A 23,768-nucleotide genomic window follows, 5' to 3' on the forward strand; every position below is an offset into this window, starting at 1 on the left:
CCCGAGCGCGGCCCGGCCCGCGGCGCGGGGCCCCGAGCGCGGTGAGTGCCGGCGAGGGCCCCGGGGGACGGCGGGGAGCGGGGCGGGAGGCCGTCTCGCTGCGCCCGCGCGCCCGACACCCGGAGCGGCGGCGCCTCTCCTCTCGGGCCCCACGGCGCGGTCGCCTACACCCCCGACCGGGGGCCCCCTCCACGCCAGTTCGGGCCCAGATAGGCCCCAGGGTGACGAAATCTCTCCCTGGAACCGATACCTGGGTTGGGGGACCGGAAGAAACCCCACTAGCTCCCTCCCTACCGAGACCTGGAGACGCAGAGCCCTGAGGGTCCCCTACTCTTGACCCCCAGGCTCCCTGGAGACCCAGATAACGCGCTGCTGACCTTACTAGGGACCCGGGTCTGGGGGACGCAGATAAGCTGCACCTGCTCCCTCCCCTCAGACACGCCTACTCGGACCCACATAACCCCCTTTCCTGCTCCAAATAGTCGCTTTTTACTCTCTGTTTCGTTTTCCAGAACCGCATAGCCCATTTTGAGACTTACCTCAAATACCTGGTTCTGGAGAACCCAGATAAGCCCTACCTATAATTCCTTCCTCAGTGACTACACTTCCGAACCTTATCATCTATTTGGTTACCCGTTTTGAGACCATTGAAATTCAGAGAATTCACTTCTATCTTCAATCCCTGGAATCCTCCAGCCTTTATAACCCATCTCTTCTTTCTTTCTTTCTTTCTTATTTTCTCTTTCTTTCTTATTTTCTCTTTCTTTTCTTTCTTTCTTTCTTTCTTTCTTTCTTTCTTTCTTTCTTTCTTTCTTTCTTTCTGTTGGCCGGGGGGAGGTCCCTTAGAGACCCAGTTAAGTTGCTAATGATTCTCTATCACACTTGCCCTTCCTTCCCATCCCTGAGACCTCCTCCAGACTTCTCCCTGAATTTCTGTGCCTTCTCCCTTCTCCAGCAGGCGTCCACTCCCATCTCTCCCAGCTCCCGGGGAGTTTAACCTTTCCCACCACACAGTGGAGTGGTCTAGAAGCTGCCGGAGGAGCCTGGTTATTCCCTGCAAATCCAGTCCCCTGCTATGGCCCCAGCTTGGTGGGAGAAAGGGACCTGTAAGGTGGAAGATGAGGGGACAACTGGGGAGGTTGGGGGGGGGGGGTTGCTGGTGCTTTCACCTGCACGAGTAGCCCATCTCCTGGCTTGTGTGTTTTTCCATCTTGTTAGCTTGGGACTGTGATAGAGTCTGGCCTTGGATTTCTAACCCTGCCCCCCAAGGTGAGGCCACTAGATTGCTGGGGGGGGGGGGGGAGGAATACTAGGGGGTGTCCAACCAGGTTTCCTCGTAATGAAAATGGGGCTGTAGTGAGCTGCAGCCATTTGCTCAAGGCCTCCGCAGGAGTGGGAGGCAGCGGGATTCAGAGGAAATAGTGAATCAAAGGGACTCCGAAGAGGGCCCATCTACAGTGACAGAAGAACTAGCAGCCCGAGAGTAAATCCAACCCCTGCTAATCCTGTTTGATGTCTCTTGGAATGATGCAAGTCATTGAGACTCTCCAGCCTCCCTGTAATTTAATTCTCCCACCACTCTGGAGTGTGTGTGAGAGAGTGAGTGAGGGGGCAGCTATGCTCATTTCCCCTTTCTCACTGTTTTCCAGCCAGTCGGTGTGTCTTTTGGATTTGTTTCTGGTGCTGGGGTCAAGACCTGGGTTTTTTTTTTCTTGGTCTATTTATAATTTCCCAGTTGCTATTTTGGGCTCTGCTTAAGGGAAGAGTCTGTCCACCCTAAAGAACGTTCCAGGGTGTGTTCCCGGGTACGTTTCCTCCTGGGCAGGTGTTGAATTGAGTTCTTCAGATCCCCAAGTAGCTCTTAGGCAGGAGGGATAAAAGCTATTTTAGGGTAGTCACTGGAGTGGAGCTGTTAATCCTGTATGGGTCTCTCTAGTTAAGAACACTTAGAGATTAACGCTTTCCTTGCTGCAGGGGGGCTGCTTCTCCACGGTTTGGGGAGGGTTGGGACAATTTAGTGTGGCAGCAGAAGGTGGGAACGTGCAACTGAGTACAAAGGCAAAGATCATAGCTGCCTTTTGTCGGGGACTTACAGCAAGCCAAGCCCTATGTTGAGCCCTTTGCATACCTGACTAAAATAATCCTCACAACAAGCCTGTGAGGTAAGTATTTTTAGCTTTACAGATGAGGAAACAGGCTAATAATGGAGAAAGAACGCAGTTTCTATAGAGATGATGTAACACCATAAAAACTATAGTTTCGTCAGAGGGCAGCAGGCATCATGGCACACAACAGGACGGACAGACTGGAGAGCAGTTTGTCTCCTTTCGGCTGCCAAAGAGGGCCTTCGGGAGTTTTTAGAAAGCACTTGTGTTTGGGGCGCGGAGCCTTAGTAACAGAAGGGACTCGGAGAGAGAGCTCCGGCCCGGGACACGGTGCTGGAGGAAGAGGGAGCGCAAGGGCGACTGGCTCGAGGGGATGTGCTGGCGGCTGATGGCGAGGGAAAAGGGGAAGGCTGCCTTCTGGGGCGACGCGAAGGGAAGGAAACTCACTCAGAGGCCTGAGAAGTAACATTAAAGGGGGGGAAAAAGAAGTACTGCTCGGGCCCTGTGCGGAAAAGAGGCAGACACAGTGTAGACGGCACCGCATGTGTGCGCACACTTTGTGTCAGACGCGTCATCCTCTGTGAGACCATTCTAGGTAAGGAGAAGACGTCTTTGTCTTAGAAACTGAGGAATCTGAGATTCAGAGAAACAAAGTAACCTGCGCCTGCTTTCACAGCCAGTAAGTGGCAGCTCTTCGGATAGCAAGTCCAAGGTTCTTTCCGCACTACCTCCCTCTTCAGATCAGGCGCCAGAAGCGATCTTTGGATGAAAATACACCGAGTTATACCAGTAACTGGGAGGGATTGATTGTGTTTGTTTTATGGGAACAGGTTCCGTCAGCTTCTCTACAGTTGTTAAGGTTAGAGTGTGAGACCAGAAGAGCGGCTTTGAAAGAGAAGCAGGATTCTTTCAGTTTTGCCCAGGAAGTCTGCAGGAGAGAGGCCCAGGAATTTTCCTAGAGGAGAGGACTTTGCAGACAAAGGACAGAGGGAGAGAGACTAGATTCCCAAAAGGGTTCCTAAGGTAACACCGGCAGCAGCCTGTCGGAGACTATGGGTGAGGGCTTCCCCTGTGCCTTTTTGAAAGGATACGGGGAATAGGATCAGGGTGTTGGCTGTTTTCTTTTTAAGGCCATAGCCCCATTAAACGCAGATCAAGGCAAGCACATGGCTGCCTCCCTCCTTTGGTTCTGTCATTACAACCTCTTGAGCTCTCCTTAGCCACCACCAGCCTCTTTCCTAGAAGCCCATTACTCACTCTTTCAGAAGCAGCATACTAAACTGCTCTGTCTTGTTTGTGCTTGTTCAGGAGAACAGAAGAGGTGTATGTGTGGGAGGTGGGGGACGTACTGTTCTCTTTCTGAGTTTGTGTGGAATTTCCAGGGCTAGGCTCCCCTCTCATGTCGGCCAAAGTGATGCGACCTGCTTCCCTCTGGCTGCCGTTCCCAGCTTTTCAGAGGCTGAGATGCACGGTTTTAGATAGCAGCGGGGAGCAGAACTTGACTTTGAGGGTGGGGTGAATTCCCTCCAAAGTAGATGTTCGAATTCACGCTTGCTCTCTGCCCGATTCCAAGGTAGCGTAGTAATCGCTGGTTTTATAAACAGGTGATTCCACCCTTGAGAAGGAGGGACTTAACCCATGAAAGGCAGACGTCAGAGGCCTTGGAGATTTATAGTGAAGCAGGCAGATATGCCACGATGACTCGAAGGCTCAAGTGGGACTACTTTTTAGCACTGCCTACCCCTCCCCGGCATGTGACTCATGCAAAATGCAGCCACCTTTGTGCAGATCTTTCTAGGCAGATCTCCACTCGTGATGGGGAAATGTTTATCATATTACACCGCAGTGTTTCTTCAACAAGAGGAATGGTTCCTGAACAGGACGTAGCTCACGTTAATGATGAGCAAAGCTCTCTGGGGCATGAACCCGCTGATCCCATCATCTCGTTCACCGCCAGTCTGTTAGATGAATGGTCACTGTAAGCAGCAGGTGCTAATGAGCTGAGCAAGCATTCTGTGGCCCACAGCTGTTTGTGCGGTTGGAGCCCTCCCCAGATTCTCGTGGACAGTCCCCACTGTCCTTTGCTCCCTTCACATGGGAAAGCCTCATGACCAAATTTTGGCATGACTTCTTCAAAAGGAATCCCCCTGTTGTAGCAAGTTGCTTTGCAGTTGGTAATCTTATTAGTGTGAATGTGGGTCTGTTGTCCCCCTTTGGAGAGTCGGTACAGTAATCTCCATCCTCTCTGAATTGATGTCAGGAGAAAAGTTCTGTCATCTTTGCTCCAGTTTTCCCCTTTCCCACACCCCTCCCCTCCCCTCCCCTCCCCCTGCCTCAACAAGAGAGAGGATCAGACTTCAAGGTGTTGGCTCCCCACTTTGGAAGAGCTGTGACACCAGTTTAAACCAGAACTTTGTGAGCATAAGTGAGCCTTGCATCAGCTTGCATTCAGTGACTAATTTACTCATCGAACGGTAAGAAAGTTGAGAGTCCTCTTCTAGATGCTAAGTGTATGGAAATGAAAGAACTGTGATCTGAGCCTTCAAAGAATCAATTTGGTGGAGGAGTTCTAATGCTAGTATGCTTCCTGCTCATAATGGAGAAATGTACGTGTGCTACAAAGGTCTGCAGGAGGGGCTGCTCGGCACGCGGCGTGTTGGACGGCTTTGCTAAAGAAGCATGGCCTGGGAGACCCAGAGAGGTGGTGGAGGGTAGGATGGGACCAGTACTGGTTTAGGAGAAATGCTGAGTCTGCTGTTGCCTCCTCAGGCAGAACCTCTTATTGATGTGCTACTGAGAAACACATCTGGCTCAGGGGCTGTCTTTCCAGGGTGTAAATTTCCTAAGCAAAAGCTTCTCCTTCCTTCTCTGTTGCCTTTTGGGCATTTTATTGCTCTTTAGCACCTTCATGAGGAGGAGAATTGTGGAAAGTAGTGGGGGGGGGGGGAGGAGAAGGAGGAGGAGCTGCCATCTCTAAATTTAGTGGAAAGGATATCAAAGTGAAGTCGGAAGAGAATATTTGGAGTTTAGGGCTTTTACTTCCTTAGATTATCTCGTTTCTTATTAGCCTAGGTAGAACTAGTAATAATGGTTACCATTAAGCACTTATTAGGTGCCCAGCCTTCTGCTGAATACTGTGTATTCATTATCTCATTGAATCCTCGAAATATCCTTCTGATTTGGGAGATTATTAAACTCATTTTGTAAATGAGATAGCTCAGGGAAGTAATTGGCTGAAAGTCACGGGGCTTTGAAGTGGAAGGGCTGGGATCGGAACGGGATCTGTCTGCCTCCAGAGCCCATGTTTTCATGGTATTGGGCTCCCTAACACCAGGTGTTCTGATGTTTCAGGTGAAGAGATTGTTTTCTGAAGGCTGCTGCGTTGGAGGCTGTGACAGAGCAGAGAGCCCGTGTGGAGCTGATGGGGAGGCTTTCTGAATAACATGGCCCTTCGCCATTAGTCTTGCCATGACCACATTTTTCACCAGCGTCCCCCCTGGATTCAAGATGCAAAGCAGGAGGAGGAAGTGGGCTGGAAACTAGTTCCCAGGCCTCGGGGCCGGGAGGCGGAGAGTCAAGTGAAGTGCCAATGCGAAATCTCGGGGACGCCCTTCTCAAATGGGGAGAAGCTGAGGCCTCACAGCCTCCCCCATCCAGAGCAGAGACCGTATAGCTGCCCTCAGCTGCACTGTGGCAAGGCTTTTGCCTCCAAGTACAAGCTGTATAGGTAGGTGACGCTCCCATACCTCTTCCTCCCCTGAGGTTCCCAGAGGACAAAGCCAGAAAGACTCCACTGAGTGGGAGGCTTTATCTGTGACAGAAGAGTAGACGTTTATTGGCCCATAAGTGTACCCTGAACACCAACAATTTGAAATCCCTCACTAAAAGCTACCGGTGGTATTTGTATTCAGACACTAGACTCTGATGGGGAAATATCAGACCGTCATGAACAAACTAGATTAAACGATGTTTTCAGTACTACTCTCCCCACCTTTGCCAGGTAATGCCAGGTAATGTTAGCCAGAAATTAGAAATCAGTCTTAACTTGAGAAGGAAAAGGAGACCCTCTGGTCCCATCTGTAAATTTTAAAGTGGAGGCTCAGAGTGGGGTAGTAACTTACCCAAAGTCCCATAGCATCTTTGGTCCTGCAGTGCCTCTTCTGAACCAGCCTGCTACTCACATGATTACTTCCGTCTCTGTGGAATCTCTGGTGTCCTCTCGGTCAGCAGCTTTCCTGAAACTTTAAGCCCAAGAGCCCTACATAAAGTGAAATAGAATGTGAAAGTGCTAGTATAAAGTAGATATGGCAGAGCAGCTTGGAAGGGAGGGGGGCCTGCCCCAAAGTGATTTTGGCTTTATCCTTGCCTTTCCATCAGAGGAACAGGAATATGCCCTTTACAAATGAGATAGACTGCCTGGTGCACACTGCTTCATCCACTCATCTAGCCAACTCTAATTTATTGAGCTCCTGCTGCATACCACACATGGTGTTAAGTGCCCTGGACAGAGTAGTGAGCCAGATGGGGGTGCTCCTTGAGTCTATCTTAATAGTGGGGACAGACCGCAGACAAGTAAATGCATGAACAAGATGACCAAAGAAAGCCTCAGTTCTTGTCTGGAAAACAGTTGATAGGAAGGAACTAAAGCAGGTAACAGGGCAGCGTGACCAGGATTGCCCTCATGACAGTTCTGTGGTCCTCAGGAATGCTTTGATAACTGTGTGCTCCTGTGTCTGAGGTGGACTCTAGTTGGGACCATCCTCTTAGACTTCCTTAGTGACAATCTGGGTGTCTGCGAGAGGCTACGGGAAAGGTCCTATAGGGTCTGGGAGGCAGGAGCTCTGACTCCAACCTTAGTCACTGCGTGAGCTAAGGCGAGTCACTAAACCTCTTAGTGCCTTCGTTTCCTCGCTTGTAAAATGAGGAAAATGGACTGTGGGTCCATCAGCACCTCCCTCTCGTACATTACCGTGTCTGATATGTCACAGGAGGTTAATAGTAGCTCTCAATGGTGCGAGCACTCACACGTAGCCTGAGGGTAATGGCTACATTTGATACCTTCCAGGTAGGAAGGATCACTGGGTGCTATACTAGAGACAGCTGTGGTATACCTGAGTGAACCCAGGTTTCAAGGACTGTGTTCAAATTCAGTTTCTGCTACTTACTGACGTGGGTGGGGCTGTCCTGTGCTTCGGCCTCTTGTGGAGAACAAGGTTAATGACAGTTCACACGGGACCTGGCAGATGGTGGGTCCTCGAAGTCTTACTGAGTTGATTCTGAAAGTCCCGTAGAGCTCTGGATTGTAACTCCTGCACTCTGAGCTCCTGTCCCTCCAGATGGGAGCAGGTAAACCAAGGAACACTGAGGTGCCATACCATGGGAACACTTTTTTAAATGTTGCTGGTTTACACGGCAAACACTTTAAATGGTACAAATGAGCATTCAGTGAAAAATGCATTGTCCTTATGCTGGAAGCTACCATTCTCCCCAGAGGTATCCAGTGGGGTCAGTTTCTTGTGTATCCATGCTAAGACATTGAAATATGTATTCCCTTCCCTTTTTATTTTCACGAGGGATTAGATTACACACACCAAACTGAACTTCCTGTTTTGATTTAACCCCTCATTATGTTTTGGGATTGTTCCAGATAGAGAAGTTTAGATTTTTTCTTTTCAATTTTCTTTTATGGTGTCATTGAAAATTTTTTAAATATAATTTTTTGAAAAGGAAATACATTCACATAAAATTCACAAGGTGTCAAAAGGTATAAATGAAAATTCTCCATCAAAGCCATAAGCTTCCCTATCCCTTTTCCCCATAAGGAACCAGTGTTAGTTTCTTATATATCCCTCCAGAAATATTTTTAAGCACATACAAGCAAACATACATCTGTTTTCCCTCTTTTCTTATGCGTAGTACCATTCTGCATGCACTGTCCTGTCCCACTGCTTTTTACCACTTCATTGTATCCTAGGAGTTTGTTCCCCGTGGGTACATATAAAGCTGCCTTTTTTTTTTTTATTTGAGTCATTTTTTGAACTGATAATTTATTTCACCGATTCCCTATTGATGGACGTTTAGATTGTTGCTGATTTTTTACTACTACAAACGGTGCTGCAAAGACTAGGAGTACATATGTGATTTTGCAGGTGGGTGAGGATATCTATAGAATATAGTTGGCATAGTATTCCATTGCGTGTCTCTACCATAATTTTTGTATCTACTTCCCTGTTAATGGACACCTCAGTTGTCTGGCCAGCCTTGTGATCTCCTTTCTTTCTCCTCTGTCCTCCATCCCTACCCCAGGCACATGGCCACCCACTCAGCCCAGAAACCCCACCAGTGTATGTACTGTGATAAGATGTTTCACCGCAAGGACCATCTGCGGAACCACCTGCAGACCCATGACCCCAACAAAGAGGCCCTTCACTGTTCTGAGTGCGGTAAGAATTACAATACGAAGCTAGGCTACCGGCGCCACCTGGCTATGCATGCCGCCAGCAGCGGTGACCTCAGCTGCAAGGTGTGCCTGCAGACCTTTGAGAGTACCCAGGCCCTGCTAGAGCACCTGAAGGCCCACTCACGCCGAGTAGCAGGTGGTGCCAAGGAGAAGAAGCACCCCTGTGACCACTGTGACCGGCGGTTCTATACTCGTAAGGATGTGCGGCGGCACCTGGTGGTGCACACAGGCCGGAAGGACTTCCTGTGCCAGTACTGTGCCCAGCGGTTTGGCCGCAAGGACCACCTGACACGTCATGTCAAGAAGAGCCACTCGCAGGAGTTGCTCAAAATCAAGACAGAGCCAGTGGACATGTTAGGCCTCCTCAGCTGCAGCTCCACAGTCAGTGTGAAGGAAGAGCTGAGCCCTGTGCTATGCATGGCCTCTCGGGACGTGATGGGGGCCAAGGCCTTCCCTGGCATGTTGCCCATGGGCATGTATGGCGCCCACATCCCTACCATGCCCAGCACGGGCATGCCACACTCCCTGGTGCACAACACGCTGCCCATGGGTATGAGCTACCCCCTGGAATCCTCACCTATCTCTTCCCCAGCTCAGCTTCCTCCAAAATACCAGCTTGGATCTACCTCATACTTGCCCGACAAATTGCCCAAAGTGGAGGTGGATAGTTTTCTGGCGGAGCTTCCTGGAAGCCTGTCTCTCTCGTCCGCTGAACCCCAGCCCGCCTCACCTCAGCCGGCGGCAGCTGCGGCCCTCCTAGATGAAGCACTGCTCACCAAGAGCCCCGCCAACCTCTCTGAGGCCCTCTGCGCTGCTAATGTGGACTTCTCCCACTTACTGGGCTTTCTTCCACTCAACCTACCCCCGTGTAACCCACCCGGGGCCACCGGAGGCCTGGTCATGGGCTACTCCCAGGCCGAGGCCCAGCCCTTACTCACCACTTTGCAAGCTCAGCCTCAAGATTCCCCGGGAGCTGGCGGACCACTGAACTTTGGACCTCTGCACTCCTTGCCTCCTGTCTTCACCTCTGGCCTGAGCACCACCACCCTGCCTCGTTTCCACCAGGCATTCCAGTAGCCCCCAAGGAGGCCCTCAGCCCAGTCTTAGGCTCTGTCAGGGAGCCTCTGTACCCACCCCATCTGCATCTCCCATGAAGGCAGCTGAGCTTTCAGAGCTGGGTTCAAAAAGAAAAAAATTCCAGTATCTGTATGGAGCACTTGGTTTGGGGGCTCAAGCTCCAGGATCAGTTCTGGGAGGAGCCTTGAGCCCCAACCCCATGAAAAGATCTCATACCATAGAACTTCAGGTATTTTTACTTTTACTTTTTTTGATCTGAATCGGGAGCCACACTTCGCCCTCTCCCTCTCCAAAGTGTCAGAACCTCCTCCTCTTTGGAGAAGGGGGAGGCCTCTTGGAGACACAAAGGGTTTCACTTTGGATGACCTCGAGAGAAATAGCCCAAGAAGCCCGCCTTCTGGTCCCAACCTGCAGACCCCCACAGCAGTTGGTCAGGCCCTGCTGCAAAGGGTCACTTGGCTCCGTCGCCTGCTTCCCACCAATAGGCAGGAGAGAGGGCCTCTGTCCTGCCCACCAGCCCCGTCCCTCCTGTAGCAGCACCTCCATTTCCAGTCAGTGTTGTCCAGCAACGGTACCGTTTACACAGTCGCCTCAGACACACCATTTCACCTCCCTTGCCAAGCTGTTAGCCTTAGAATGATTGCAGTGAACATTGTTTACACGCCGTGAATTCATTCCCACCAGTCCAGTCCAGTTGGCACCAGCCGGAACCATTTGGTACCTGGTGTTAACTGGAGCCCTGTTTACAAGGCGGAGTCGGGTCTCACTGACTTCTCTTCACTTGAGGTCACATTTTTCCCCTGTGGGGAAATAAACTGACTTTGGACTGCTTCAGTCTCTGCCATCTTCCATGACTGTCTGTTCCTGCCTTCCTCGGCAGTGTCTGCGAGACAGGCAAGAAGATTGGAGCAGGTTTCTCACAGGTCTGCAATTCTGTTTTTCTCCAAGTACATCATGAGCCCTCCTCCTCCTCTTGAACAGGAGAGAGGAAGAAATGAAAGGCATGCCCGCTTCTATCACCCTCATTCCCCAGCCCCCACCCCAAACATCATGAGCTGTTATCATTAGTCTTGGAAGGAGGGACTCGGGTTCTAAGCTGGTTGGATAGCAAAGGAGAGGGTATGAACCCCTGATTTGTCTCTCCTGCTTGTCCCTTTTCCAGGAAGTTGTGGAATTGTTGCAAGAACAGTCTTCAGGAAGTTAGGGCTGGGCAGATAGTTGAGTCCTAACCTGTGGGTACGTCATTGGCTCCCATACCAACCTTTGTTCTTATCCACAATGTCCCCACTCCTCTACTTTGCAGTTACAGTGGACTCAGGGCCACTGTGCATAGGCCTCTCTGCTCCCCATCAAAGTAATCCCACCTTCCTCTTGTGGCCCCCCCTCAATTTGCCCCCAATACTTAGCAGGGTTTCTCGCAACAGATGACTCACTCTTCTGGCTTGTGGGGCTCCCTGCCACAGAAAGCACAGCCCTTGCCCAGCCGAACCCCATCCCTGCTTCATTTCTCAGTTCCGCACGGGCTTTACTCTCACCACTCACAGAAGGGAGGCAGCTCAGGGACCACCAATGTGGGACCCTCATGAGACACCTCCAGTCTGATTCAGAAACACACTTCTACCTCTTTACTGTTAACTTCTACACATGCAGCCAGTAGTTTCTGGGCACTTTTCTCAGCGGTGCCTCATGCTGGCTTTTCCACTAGGGTTTCAGGACATACTACCAAGGAACTGCCTCGGCCTCCGCCCAGTCCTCACACCCCCTCTTTCCTTCTAGACATCACTTTGCTTTATCATCAGGAACTGAGCAGGTCCAAGACCCAGGCTTTTGCTTCAGCCCAGGCCAGTACTCTTTGAGGTGCAAGCCTTAAAATGTAGCTCCCTGGCCCTTGATTGGAAGCAATGTGGAGTGAATAAGCATGTTTTGATTTAGGCAGGGTAGCTTGGGATACTTTTGAAAAAACAAACCAGATATAAAAATGTCTGGCAAGGTTAGGATCAGACTAGGTGATTTGCTTCTAAAAATTCGTTTCAGTGAGTCCCAGGGACTAATTAAGGTTTATTTTTAAAAGCGTCCACCTTGGTACGCAGTCACCTCCTGCATGCTGTGCATGTTATTGGGACTCGTATTATAGGAAATGGTACGTGAGGATCCAAGCAGGACTCAGTGCTGCCATTCTCCTTATTGTCTCTGGTCTTCATCACTAGACCCAGCAACCCTTCATCCGCTCCCTGCCACCTTCCCTGCACACCTCATTTATAGAGGCAAGTGGGCCTCTGGCCATGGAGTATAAAATCTCAGGCTTAAAGAGTCCACTCTTCCCTGCCTGTCTCTCCTGTCCCTTCCTTGAATTCTCTCCCCCACTAGTGATGCTGGGAAACTCCTAGAACAGGCAGAGCAACTATTTAAAGCCTTGTAAGTGGGGCCTTGCCCCTTCTCCCCTCTCCTTCCATCCTGTTTCTCCTTTACTCTTCCGTCAGTACTCTCACCCCACACAAGGAATTTCCCTATCACTGTGAACTTTGCTGGTACAGAGGAACATCTGCCTTCACCTTTTTTTGGACCATAGCCACCCAGCTGTTTCTTAAACTTCCCTTCCCAAAATTAAAAAAAAAAAAAAAAAAAAAAAAAAAAAAGCCTTATTGGCCTGGTTGTTCAAAGGATAAAAATAGCTTTATCCTACGTTCAGTACCAAACCCACTTCAGTACCTTTACTGAGGCCATGAGAGCCTGAGGGGTGTCTGCCCACGACAGGAGCCATGGCATGTGGCAGAGACCAAACAGGGACCAGGAAAAAGGGGTGATGACCCCTTTCCCCACCACCTCCAACCTCTGTCAGCGATGAGTTGCCTTGAACAGGGGGCAGGCACCTCGCATCCTGCACACAGCTGGTCAAGGTTGAGTGCAGTCCTGGGGGCCAGGGGATGACCTACCCAGCTGTGTCAGCTCAGGATCTGTGCACATCTTTTAAAGAGGGAAGAGGTGGGAAAAGGAGCACCAATGAGTTTCCCCCCAACCTTATACAAATGGCATTTAATGGAAATCCGGGAAGCAGGTGTGATTACTTTTTTGCTCGTAGATATTGTCCTAAGTTGAAATTTTTCCACTGCCCTAAACTTCTCCTAGTAGTCTGAATCCTTGCCCCCCCCCCCCCGCCCTTTCTTTTTGGTAGCTGTTTTCCCCATTCCCTCTACCTTCCCTCTTATCTAGGAGCTGTCTTTAAGCACGATTTTTTTTTAACAGTTTATATTGTACAGGATCAATATTTTGCTTTTTAACAAGGATATTTATGTAATAAGAAACTTTGCCTTAGGCAGGTGTTGGCCAGAAAAGTCCAGATTCCTCTGGGACCTCACCCTGGCCTCTCCTGGAGCTCTGAACCTGCTGTGGAAGGAATTGGCTATGACCTTCACCACTGGAGAGGAGGGTCTGTGGCAAGGGAAGGGGTGTTCCGGTTCTAACAGGAGAAGGATTCACCGTGATAATTTAGTGCTTCTGTGGAGGGGTCTGGAAGAAGTATCCCAGCCCAGTTTCTTCAGATGCAAGCTCACTTCCATAGCTGCCCCTCTCCACCTCTAAATATTTGGCACTAGAACTCCTGAGACACCACTTCTCATTTGCCTCCCTCCCTCCTGGTGATCAAGGCTTTGGGGCCACTCTTTCGTAATGCCAGATTATTTAAAGAGAAAAATACAAGACAAAAACCTTCTAGCACTTTGTAAACACAGTGAATAACCTCTTGGAGTATTTTTGGCTTTATATAAAACAAGGTTTTTAATTGTAAAATATAAGTGCCATTAGAAAATGCACAGGGCGTATCTTTGTTAAAGTAGATTTTTCAATGTTTTACAGAATTACATTTTCAAAAAAAGTTTTTATAATGAAGTTGTTTATTAAAAACTTCTGAATGATGCGTTTTGAAGTTGTGAACCTGTCTGATTGGGAAAGGGTTGGAGAGTGCCTGGGGAAGAACTGGAAACAACAGACATCTTTAGCATCCCAGGGGATGGTGAGTGTAGAGCAGACAGTAGCAAGCCTTCACATTAGCACCTACAGACTTTATACTTTGAAATGAAAGATCTTGAGCTAAGTGGCATCATGCTATCACTTAAACTTGGATGCAAGAGGAAACTCTCATTGGCCCCATGAAAATTTCATGTAACTAAAAATGCCAGATCTAGCACAGTCTTTAGGATGGATCCAGCAACTCAAACATGGTTGGTCATTCCTATTTCTCTCCACCCTCTTGTGTAGTTGGGACTTCATCCTCAGGCCCTACAAAGTGGCTCATCCCTTTGTGTAGGAGTAAATTGCTGCCATGGCTCCATATCCGTCATTCTCAGTGCTGACCAGGAAGAGAAAGGAGAGAGGAGTCCTTGTATTCACAGAAGTGCCCCCCACCTCCCAGGCATCTCCTGTCTCACTGGCCTTGAAAGGGCTCTGTGCTCTCCCCCAAGCCAGCCAGCAATTGCAAGGCTGAGATAGGAGTGGTTTCTCAAAGGAAACTGGGGCTTCTGTTAGGATGAAGAATGGATACTGGTCGTCCAAGAAAAGATGTCATCCATTGCCCGAGGTGCACAGCTGGCAAGTGACAGAGCTAGGACCTGACCTTGTCACACTTGTACCTACTCACTGGGTTCAGACAAACTGTTGAAAGGCTGACGTGGCTTCTGACCTTGCTGCTTTGCCAGTCTAATGAAGGTAGTCCTCATCATCATAGGCCCTGCAACTCGTACTGAGATGCTCCTATCCAGGGCTCAGATTGAGTATTCTGTGGTCTGGAGCCACTGTCCACAGCCACACAGTCCTGAGTCCAGCCCAAGAGTCCATGGGACGTTAACAACTGTTAATGTGTGTTACGGGTGTTTTGTGTACAAAGGCAGTGGACTAGCCCTTCATTTCTTTGGCCTTCCATTTACTTGACAAAGATTGAATGTCCACCCCAATGGGTCAGATCCCTGGCTAGAGCCCCAAGGGAATACACCTTGCTCTCTAGGGAGTGTATACCCCAGGATGGGTCTGGGGGCTCAGCGCCACCCTATTCATCAGGCGGGAGGAGACTGAAAGCTTTCTGGAGGAGGTAGCAGGGACTTTCGGGCATAGGGGGAATTAGGTGTGTTGACCTCCATAAGCCACAAGTTTGGGAGCCAAGACCACAGGAGTGCAGATGCATTTGCAGGATCAGGGCTGCAAGGCTGGTCCATCCAGGCTCTTATCCTATCCAAGCACATTCCCTGCATTTCAGACGGGTTCACTTTTGTGAAATGTCTGGTATAGAGCAAGAGGCAGCCTCTGGGCATTGGGCAAGGTGAAACAATGTCCATCTTTCAGTCTACAAGCCCAGGAAGATACAGTTTGTACATACAGATGCCAATATGCTCCCCGTTGCCAGCGTTTGAGACCTTCCCTTGCCCCAGATCCTTGTACTCCCAAGTTTGTTTCTTCCTTTCTCTATAGAAGTACTTGGAGCACCTCCACGTGCCAGGTAATTACCATCATCTGCGGCTTCCAGTTTGAGTCTGCATAGTCTTTTCTGCATGTGCTTGAATAATTTACCCTGTGCAAAGCTGCAAGTCTCCTACAGCTGCCCCAAACCACAGTTGAGTGTGGGTGCCCCGTGGCCCCCAGTGTCCACTGCCGGGAAGAGTAATCGCCCGGCGTGGTCGCTGTAATGGAAAGTTCTATGTGTCCGTGACCGGAGTTGTGCCTGATCCCTGGTGCCCACTCGGAACTATTCCTTGCTTGGTACACCCCTGCAATTCACCCCATCTCTATCGCCATTGTCCTACTAATGTTGGGGCCAGTTCCGTCCGGCGCTTGCGGTTGCATCCCCTTCAGGCAGCCCCGTGCCACTCAGCCAGGCCGGCAAGACCCTCGTCCCTCGCAGCTAGGGGGACCTCTGCGAATCACACCCCGAAGGAGGGTGCGAGGAGCGGAGCGCGCCCCAGGAGGAGACCGCGCCTTCCCACCTCCCGCCATGGTCCCGTAGCCGCCGTACCGCCCCTCCGGCGGGACCCGCGGTGTCGTCCACGCACCCCCAGCCCCTCCAGGCGAGAGGCTACCTCAGGTGATGGCGGACGAGACGGCGGGGGGCCTAGAACCGCCAGGCGCCCGTTGCCCGACCTCGCCGCTGGGTCAGCGAAGCCGCTGCACGCGGGCGCCCCGCCCCCGGGACCGCCCCGCCTGTCACCGGGCCTAGTCGGACCCAGGCCCCTGAGACCCGCCGCGCCGAGGTTGGGGGGCGGGGTCGCGGTCGGGAGGCGGCGGGAAGGCCGAGGAAGTGACGCCTGGGCAGGGCGCCATCTTCCTGGAAGGGGCGGAGGAGCGGAGGGGCTGGTGGGGGAGGAGGACCCGGAGGTGGGAGTGGCGGTGCAGCGGGGCCCATAAACCTGGAACGCCCAGCCGCGGACCTGCCTGAGGCCATCCGGTGGGAGCTGGAAGCTGTGAGTGCCCAGGCGGACTGGCCCTACCTGCGGCTGGAACGCAGGTTTGGACGCATGCGCCGTCTGCACTTGGTACGTAGGCGCTTCATCATCCAGAATATTTCTGGCTTCTGGGTCACTGCCTTTCTGAACCACCCGCATCTGTCAGACATGATCACTCCTCGTGATGAAGACGTGCCCTGGTACTTGGTGAATTTGGAGGTGAGGGAGCTCAGGCATGCCAGGATGCGCTGCAGTTTCAAGTTTTGGAACAATCCCTTCTTCTGGAACAAGGTGTTCGTGAAGGAGTATGAGTGCAGATCCTCAGGACCAGTGGTGTCAGTTGCAAGTCTTATCCGATGGCACCAGGGCCAAGGAACCCCCTGTTCTGGTACACAGGAACTGGGACACTGTTCGCAGCTTCTTCAGCGGGTTCTCACAGAACAACCTCCCAGAGGCTGACAAGGTTGCCCAGATTATTAGAGGACTTGTGGCCCAAACTCCTGCAGTACTACCTACTGGGGGAAAGACACCCCCCACCCCACCCCCCGCGGAGCCAGCAGAGGTCTAGCAAGGTGGCGCACAGAGGCCCCTCCTATGTCCTGCAGGTACCAGTCTGGCTAAGCCCTGCACTAGGACCTGGCATCTACATAAGACTGCCTTCTGCCTCTTGTGGACCTGTGCTCAAGCCAATGACATAGCTCTGCTGTCTGCTTTCTCTTTCATGCACCCTGGCCCCTCCGAACATTCAGTGGACTCTGCTCCAAGATTGTGGCCTCCGTGGCCAAGCTCTTTTGTTTCCATGCGGCCTTTGGGCATCACATAGCTGTCACATGCCACAGTTCTACCCAGGCACCCAGCGCTATGGATGTGTACTCCCATTATCTTTGTGGCCCCAGCCTGCTTCTGATCATGGCCTTCCCACTCCACACCTTTTTTTTTTTTCTTTTTTTTTTTAAAGCAAGCTCTATGTCCAATGCGGGGTTTGAACTCAGTGATTCTGAGATCGAGAGTCTCATGCTCTACTGACTGAGCCAGCCAGGCGCCCCCTTCCCACCCACTTTTGACAAGGGCACCCACAAGTCAGCACTAGGAGGACCAGGGCCTCTTTGAGGCTCACTACTTCAAGGCCACAACACGTTGGGCTTCGCATTTATGCATCCAGAATATTGGCTGTGGCAAGCTGAGTCTCATCATCCAAGAAGGGGATGCATTTGGTGCTGCCTGTCAGCCAGTCTTGGACATTCCATAGCCTCAGGGCCTCAGGACTGCAGGACCACATGATGAGGTCAGGGCTGTGAAGCAGTGGGCAAGGCATTCTTTGTGATCACACTGCTTTTCTTACCCCTGCATTGGTACTACCCCACGGCCTGCTATCCGCTTATCAAGATCTGTGATATCCTGCCAGTGTTTGGCCATCATCCCTTCTGAGTTCCACCCAGGCTCCCACCGCTGCTGCCTGCTCCCAGGTCTGTAAGGACCTCAACAACCGCCTGCCAATGCGCAAGAAAACTCCCAGCCCCCTAGGAACTCTGCCACACTGGCATATCCGGGCATGTGCTCAAGGCAGGGGCAATGATGGGGGTTCTTTCCCAGAAGCCTACCTTCCTGAGCCCCAGTCACTAGGCCCACACAGAATCCCCTGGGCCCCTGCCCCCATCTCCAGTCTCTGCCCGTCTTTAGGCTGCCAGGTTGCAGTACAGCAGGGCTGTTTCTAGTCATGGGACCTGTCCATACCTGCTCAGATCTCACATATTTCTTTTCATTTTCTTTAAAATGACAGCTCAAAAACAAACAACTGAAGAAGCAAGCTTCTTAAGAACAGCTAAGGAGACTGTCTTTCTTGTTGAATTTGCCCCTCTTTGGCTCCAGAGAGGGAGGGCTGTGCTGTAGACCCCTGGGCTGGATCTTTGCAGCCTCTTTACCCCCTTCAGCAAGGGTCCCCAGGGGTGGGGCTGTTTCATCGTTTTGTTTGGTGCTGGGTTCTTTTAGACCAACTCTAGCCCCGGTCTCCTTTCTTCTCCTTCCACTGGGTCTAACCCCCCATGGTGGGATTGTATAGGTAGAAGAGCTTAGCTGCTTCCTGGAGTCCCCCTTCCCTTGGAAGGCCTTGTCCTCTGCTCTCCAGGACCTGGGTATGGGGAGGGGAGGGCTTGACACAAAACACAGTGGCGGATGCTTTAGGCAGGGGAATGCAATCGAAGCCAGAGCCCGCTGGAAAGGCAGGGTGGCTGAGAGCCCACAGGGTGTAGGGAGGAGAGCCCCCTGATTCTTCTGAACTTTTCTGATTCACCAAGATGTTTTTTGAATTAGAAGAATTACTAACTGAACACTGCAACTTTAGAGGTTCTCTTGGCCCAGGTATGACCTGTGCATGTATAAAGTTAATGCTGTGTGTTTTTCATTTCACTGCTTTTAAGTAAGACCCTAGGCATCTCCTTCCCCTTTTCCACTCAGTGGAGAAATTGAGCTGTCCAGGCCTGCTTGTTGCTTTTAGCTGAGAGCATTTACAAGAATGTCCATGTAATGTTTCTACACCACACCATTTGGAAACTCAGATGGCTATTCGTGATTGTTATCAAGTTGTTGTGGCCTGTTAACATAGCCCTGTACTTAGAAGTAGTATGAATAAGGGTTTTGTAGGACTTACGACTAGAAACTGTTACCATGTTCTGAGGGTAACCTCCAGAAAGATATCGGTAAGGTCTTGATGATCCGGTACCTGGTGACCATGTTGTAACTGACATCGCTGTAACTGACGTGTCTGCCTCTAAACAGAGAAATGTTCATGGGGTGGCTTTATCCAATGAGAAGAGGAGTCATGGCACTTCTGTCTTCTATCTGCGTGATTGAAAAATAAAGACCTCTCAGTCTGGGGAAAAAATGATTTGGATCACGATATTCCCCAATCCAGAACCCTCCATTGGCAGAAAAAAAAAAAAAAAAGTCCTGATTCCTTGCCATGGCTGACAAAGCCCAGCATTGTCTGGCCCCTGCTGACATCTCCCGTTGATCTCTTCACTCACCCTGCACCCGCCTCTCTGCTGTTCCTTAAACACACTGAACACGTCCCGGCCTCAGGGTTTTTGAACTTGCCTTTCTCTCTCTCTGGAATTCTCTACCTGCAGATATTCTCATCTCTAGCTCCCTCAATTCTTTCAGGCCTCAGTCAAATGCCACTTCTCCAGAGGCCTTCCCCACCCTGCCTGTCTAAAGTCATCTACCTCCTATATCTTCTCTCCTCCTCTTCGTGGCCTTCTCCCTATCGTCGTCACTCCCTGAAATGGTCTTGTTTTCCTCTCTTCTTCCTTCCACCTCTGATGGGTCAGGAGAACAGGGGCCTTTCCATCTGCTGCTCTGCCCCCATCACACCTCAGAAATCACTTGTGTGAGTGAATGACTGTATCCAGATGTGTCAGGGTATTACCCTGGGCCCTGACAGAGCAAAGAATGAGGCATAGTTCCTGCCCAAAGGATTTCAGCTGGGCAGAGAAGGGCGAGGGCAGTGCAGGGTAACCATGTAATTTGTTGTTGAGTTGGAACACATCTGGGGGCGAAAGAGGCACGACTAACAATTATGCTATTAGTCTGTAACCTAACCGGTACAGAATGATCACCCCAAAGAGACTAAACCCAACCAAGTCGAGCTTGGCATGCAGCTCACCCCAAGTGTGTGTGACAGATCGGAGGGTGGAGACTTCCCTGAAGTTGGGACACAGGAGCTGGGGTATGAGGAAAAGGCAATAGTTCAGGTAAAGTGGGGCTGGAGAGGGAATTCCTGAGAGAGCAAATGGCATGACCTGACCAAAGGCACTGGGGCAGAAGATGCGTGATGTGTTCAGGGCATAGCATGTACCCTGGGTGTGGCTGCTTGGAAGAGACAAGGCTGGGGTGGGGAGGGGGGGGGTAAGTTAAGGCCATTTTCTGGAAATAGGAACTTTGAATTCAAAGCCAAGGCATTAATTAGCCCATGGATAGTGAGGAGGAATATTAGATGTGGTTCGGAGGTAAGAGAGTTCACAGGGCATCTGGACACAAGGAGAGGGGAGTGTCTGCAACTCCAGCTCTCTAGTGTCTTCGGTTTAACTTCAGGCTGCAGCTCTTCCAGGAAGCCCTCCATGATCGTCTTTGACCACAACAATCTGCCACCTTCCAAGTACAGCCTAGAACCCAAATTTTGGATACCGGTGCCTGGCTGGGTTACACTCTCTGGGTTTCTTTTTTTGTGCCAAACACCTGTCCGTGATGCTCCCAGGGGAATTAGAGTGAGCCTCTAAACATCCTGGTGATCCTAGAAATTGGTGCCCCATGTCGTCTGCCTGCCCTGCACTGGTGGTTGGCAGGTGCAACTTTGGCTCCTGCAACCTAAATTTGGGCCCAGTTGCATCCTGCACATTGTTAGGCCCTAGATGACGGTGCTTACCAAAGCAGGCATTTACCTGATCTTCCTGCTGCACGGCCGGTGGCACCCTTCTTTCACCCTGTGACTGACCTCAGCAAATGGCTGTGGATACCATGTGTCCCAGCCACCCATCTGGGGCATGAGTCTTGTCTTCAGAACCTACTCCTGCTTACTCACTCATTCACGTATCTGAGTACCCCTCCATACGGGGCACTGGGGGGCACAAGAGGACTATTCCTATCTGTGCCCTCTGTGGCCTCAAGAGTCCAATGGTGAGGCTGAAAGCAGTGAATCCAACCACTGACATTTAGTGAGCACCTGCTATGTCCCATGGGCTGACATGGATACAGCAGCCAGGTGGTGCTCAGGACCAGGGTTGGGCCATGTCCTTCCTCTGCTCCAAACCCTCCAAAGCTGCCACCTCATGCAAGAGGAAAAACCAACATGTTCCTCATGACCTTCAAGAGCCTCATGATCTGACCTCTTGTCACCTGTCTAACTTCATCTCCTCTGCCTCGCCTCCTCCAGATCACTTTCCAACAACACCACCTCCGTCTGGTCTTCAAACCAGGCTCAGAACGTTGCTTGCTCCTGCCTCTGCCCGGAACCTTCTCCAGATACTTGCATGGCTGGCTCTCGATTCATTAAGGTTTCTCAGCTCATTGGTTACAATTTTACCTCTTCGGGAAGTCTTCCCTGATGACCCCTTCTCAAAACCACCATGGCTATCCCTCCCTTTCTGTGGTTTGGCTCTTGTTAGGGCACTTACAACCACCTAACGTTATATGCATTTATTCATTTATGTACCTGCCTTTTTCTCTACCTATGTGAGGACCTGTTTTATTCTCTGCTGGATTCCCCTTACCCGGCACAGCTCAGGGTTCAGACACTCTGTGGGATCAGTAAGTACTTTAACATCCTCAAAGTTTAGAAGGGTCTTCTAGATGGGCAAGGGGAAGACGATATCTGTGGGGATAGGAACTCTGTGCGGCCAGTGTAGCTGTTTTCTAGGCAGTGTCTGGGCTCATTCCTGGTTCCTCCTACAGAGCTGCTTACCTGCCTCACACATGCTCCAAGGGTGGAGGAAGGAGGTCAATGTGAGGAGGGGCTTCCTGCTCTGGCATGGAGAGCACCAGGAACCTCTGACCTCAGGTCTTTGTTCACCTCTGCTCTCAGGAGTCCGCCCACTTTGTTGGCCTGGGGAGGAACTTTGGACAAGTTTTTACAATCAGAAAAATCTATTCCGAAACTATTGCAATCAGTCGTTACCTGTAACTGCCCTGATTACGGTTTGGGGGACTTTGATTTTTTTCCTCCAAGGACGTGATTTCAACACAAAAATTCAAGGAAGTCTCTGGTATCTGCTTGCCCTTGCTCAGCAGAACTGAACGCTGACTTGGGTTGGTGAACTTTGAGGCCCCCACCCTACAAGCCCCCTCATCAATGCTGACTCAGGATCTCAAGGGCACGGGGCTGTGGTCGAGTAGGCACCAGGCACCAGCTGGAAGGCTGGTAGGCCTGTGTGCTCTTGATTCCCCACTGTGTGGCCTTGGGCATGTCTTTCTGCAGTTTTCAGCCTGTTTCTCATCTAACAAAGAACTTGAAGTTCCTTAGTAGAGGGAGAAAGTTCCTTTAAGGTGTCCCACCTCCATGTATACCTCCAGCCTGCCAGGTGGCTGGCTCAGCAACAATACTTCTCGTTGTATCTAACAGAAACTCTGACCTTAATTGATTTTTTTCCTTACGTGGATATCCAGAGGTGAGATGGGCTTTGGGGGCTGTGTGATTCAGCAGCTCAATTATGTTTTCAAGGACTTAAGACTTCTTCTCTGATCTGCTGTCTTTCCTGTTGGTTTCATCTTCAACGTGGTGCCAAGTTGGTAGCACTAGCTCCAAGACTCATTTTAGGAAACAGTAACTCCAGAGAAGGCTGATTGTGTCTTCCCATGACTCCCTTAAAATGGGGAAAACCTTGGGGCACCTGGGTGGCTCAGTCGGTTAAGCGTCTGACTTCGGCTCAGGTCATGATCTCACGGTTCGTGAGTTCAAGCCCCGCATCGGGCTCTGTGCTGACAGCTCAGAGCCGGGAGCCTGCTTCGGATTCTGTGTCTCCCTCTCTCTCTGCCCCTTCCTGCTCACGCTCTATTTCTCTCTCTCAAAAAGAAACATTTAAAATTTTGAAAAAATGGAGAAAACCTTTCACAGAAACTTTCTGTGATGCTGCATCTTTCCAGACTTTCCAGATCCTGCATCTAATTGTCCAGAGCTGGGTACAACATGTTCACTCTTGAATGAGTTATGGCAAGAGAGAGCACAATGTCACAGCTTGCTCGGGACAAGCATCAGAGCAGGAAAGTGAAATGGATGTCCACGATGTCCAGTGGGATAGCTAAGGTCATTAACTCTAGGAGCTCACAGTCATAATTCAGCCCTCGTGTGGGATGCCCCCAGTGGCACTTTCACCCCATGATGGCCCTCCGGGTTCAAGGGCGCTGACTTCTGGGCTAGTGCAGGTCCAAATGCAAGGTTTCTGGACCTGAGAGTTCCTTAAGTCTAGCCAACTCACTGCCTAACTAAGTTTCCTAAAAGTCAGGGTCTTTAGAATCACCTTTGGTAGGTGAAAAGGGGATAAATGAGAACCTACTGTGTGAGTGAACTTTTCACTTACCAGAACTGATACAGTCCTTCACCGAGACCCTGTGGTCTTACAGGTAAAAAAAAAAAAAAAAAAAAAAAAAGCAGCAGTAGACTTCTGCTTTTAGCCAAGATGGAATAACAAGGATCAGATTTATCCTCACACCTGAAACAACCAGAAAATCAGATAAAATACATGAAACAGTGGTTTTCAAGGCTCTGGACACTGACCAATTAGTTTTCACTAGAATACTAACCAGCACAAGCATGTGAGGAAGCTAACTAGGGCCACGTAAAGACCATCAGGAGGGATTAAAGGGACTAGTGCCTAGTGCCTAGTGCTCACATGAGTGGGGAATAGTGTCTATTCCCACAGCTATGGCACCGGGGAGAGTATCATGAAGTATTGGGGAGAATACTGAGAAAGGTCTTGCCTTAATAGTGGCAATAAGGGCTTCCTGGCTGGCTCAGTCGGTACAGCATGTGGCTCTTGATCTCAGGATCATGAAGTTCAAGCCCCTTCTTGGGCATGAAGTCTACATTTAAAAAAAAAAAAAAAAAAAAAAAAAAGCGGCCAATAATTAGCCCTAGAATGAGCACTGCTCTGGAATTGCCTAAAAAAATCTTATGAGCAAGACCCAAAAGGATAAACTGTTTCTGAGTCACTT

At 50.5% G+C, this 23,768-nt stretch overlaps 2 protein-coding genes across 2 annotated transcripts; both read left to right on the top strand.

Moving 5' to 3' along the window:
• Positions 1 to 1,342: 1,342 nt before the first annotated feature.
• PLAGL2 (PLAG1 like zinc finger 2) lies at positions 1,343 to 12,298 on the top strand. The gene is given in 4 exon segments (XM_042931292.1): positions 1,343 to 2,162; positions 5,457 to 5,592; positions 5,595 to 5,832; positions 8,412 to 12,298. Coding segments are annotated over 3 exon segments (1,488 nt in total). The 5' UTR covers positions 1,343 to 2,162; positions 5,457 to 5,573; the 3' UTR covers positions 9,643 to 12,298.
• A 1,254-nt stretch (positions 12,299 to 13,552) lies between these two features.
• LOC122215200 (putative testis-specific Y-encoded-like protein 3) lies at positions 13,553 to 17,043 on the top strand. Its single transcript, XM_042930310.1, is given in 5 exon segments — positions 13,553 to 13,651; positions 15,632 to 15,776; positions 16,045 to 16,439; positions 16,441 to 16,544; positions 16,546 to 17,043. Coding segments are annotated over 5 exon segments (963 nt in total). The 3' UTR covers positions 16,766 to 17,043.
• Positions 17,044 to 23,768: the final 6,725 nt, after the last annotated feature.

This window comes from Panthera leo, chromosome A3 (genome assembly GCF_018350215.1).
Source record: "Panthera leo isolate Ple1 chromosome A3, P.leo_Ple1_pat1.1, whole genome shotgun sequence".
NCBI classification, from domain to species: Eukaryota; Metazoa; Chordata; class Mammalia; order Carnivora; family Felidae; genus Panthera; species Panthera leo.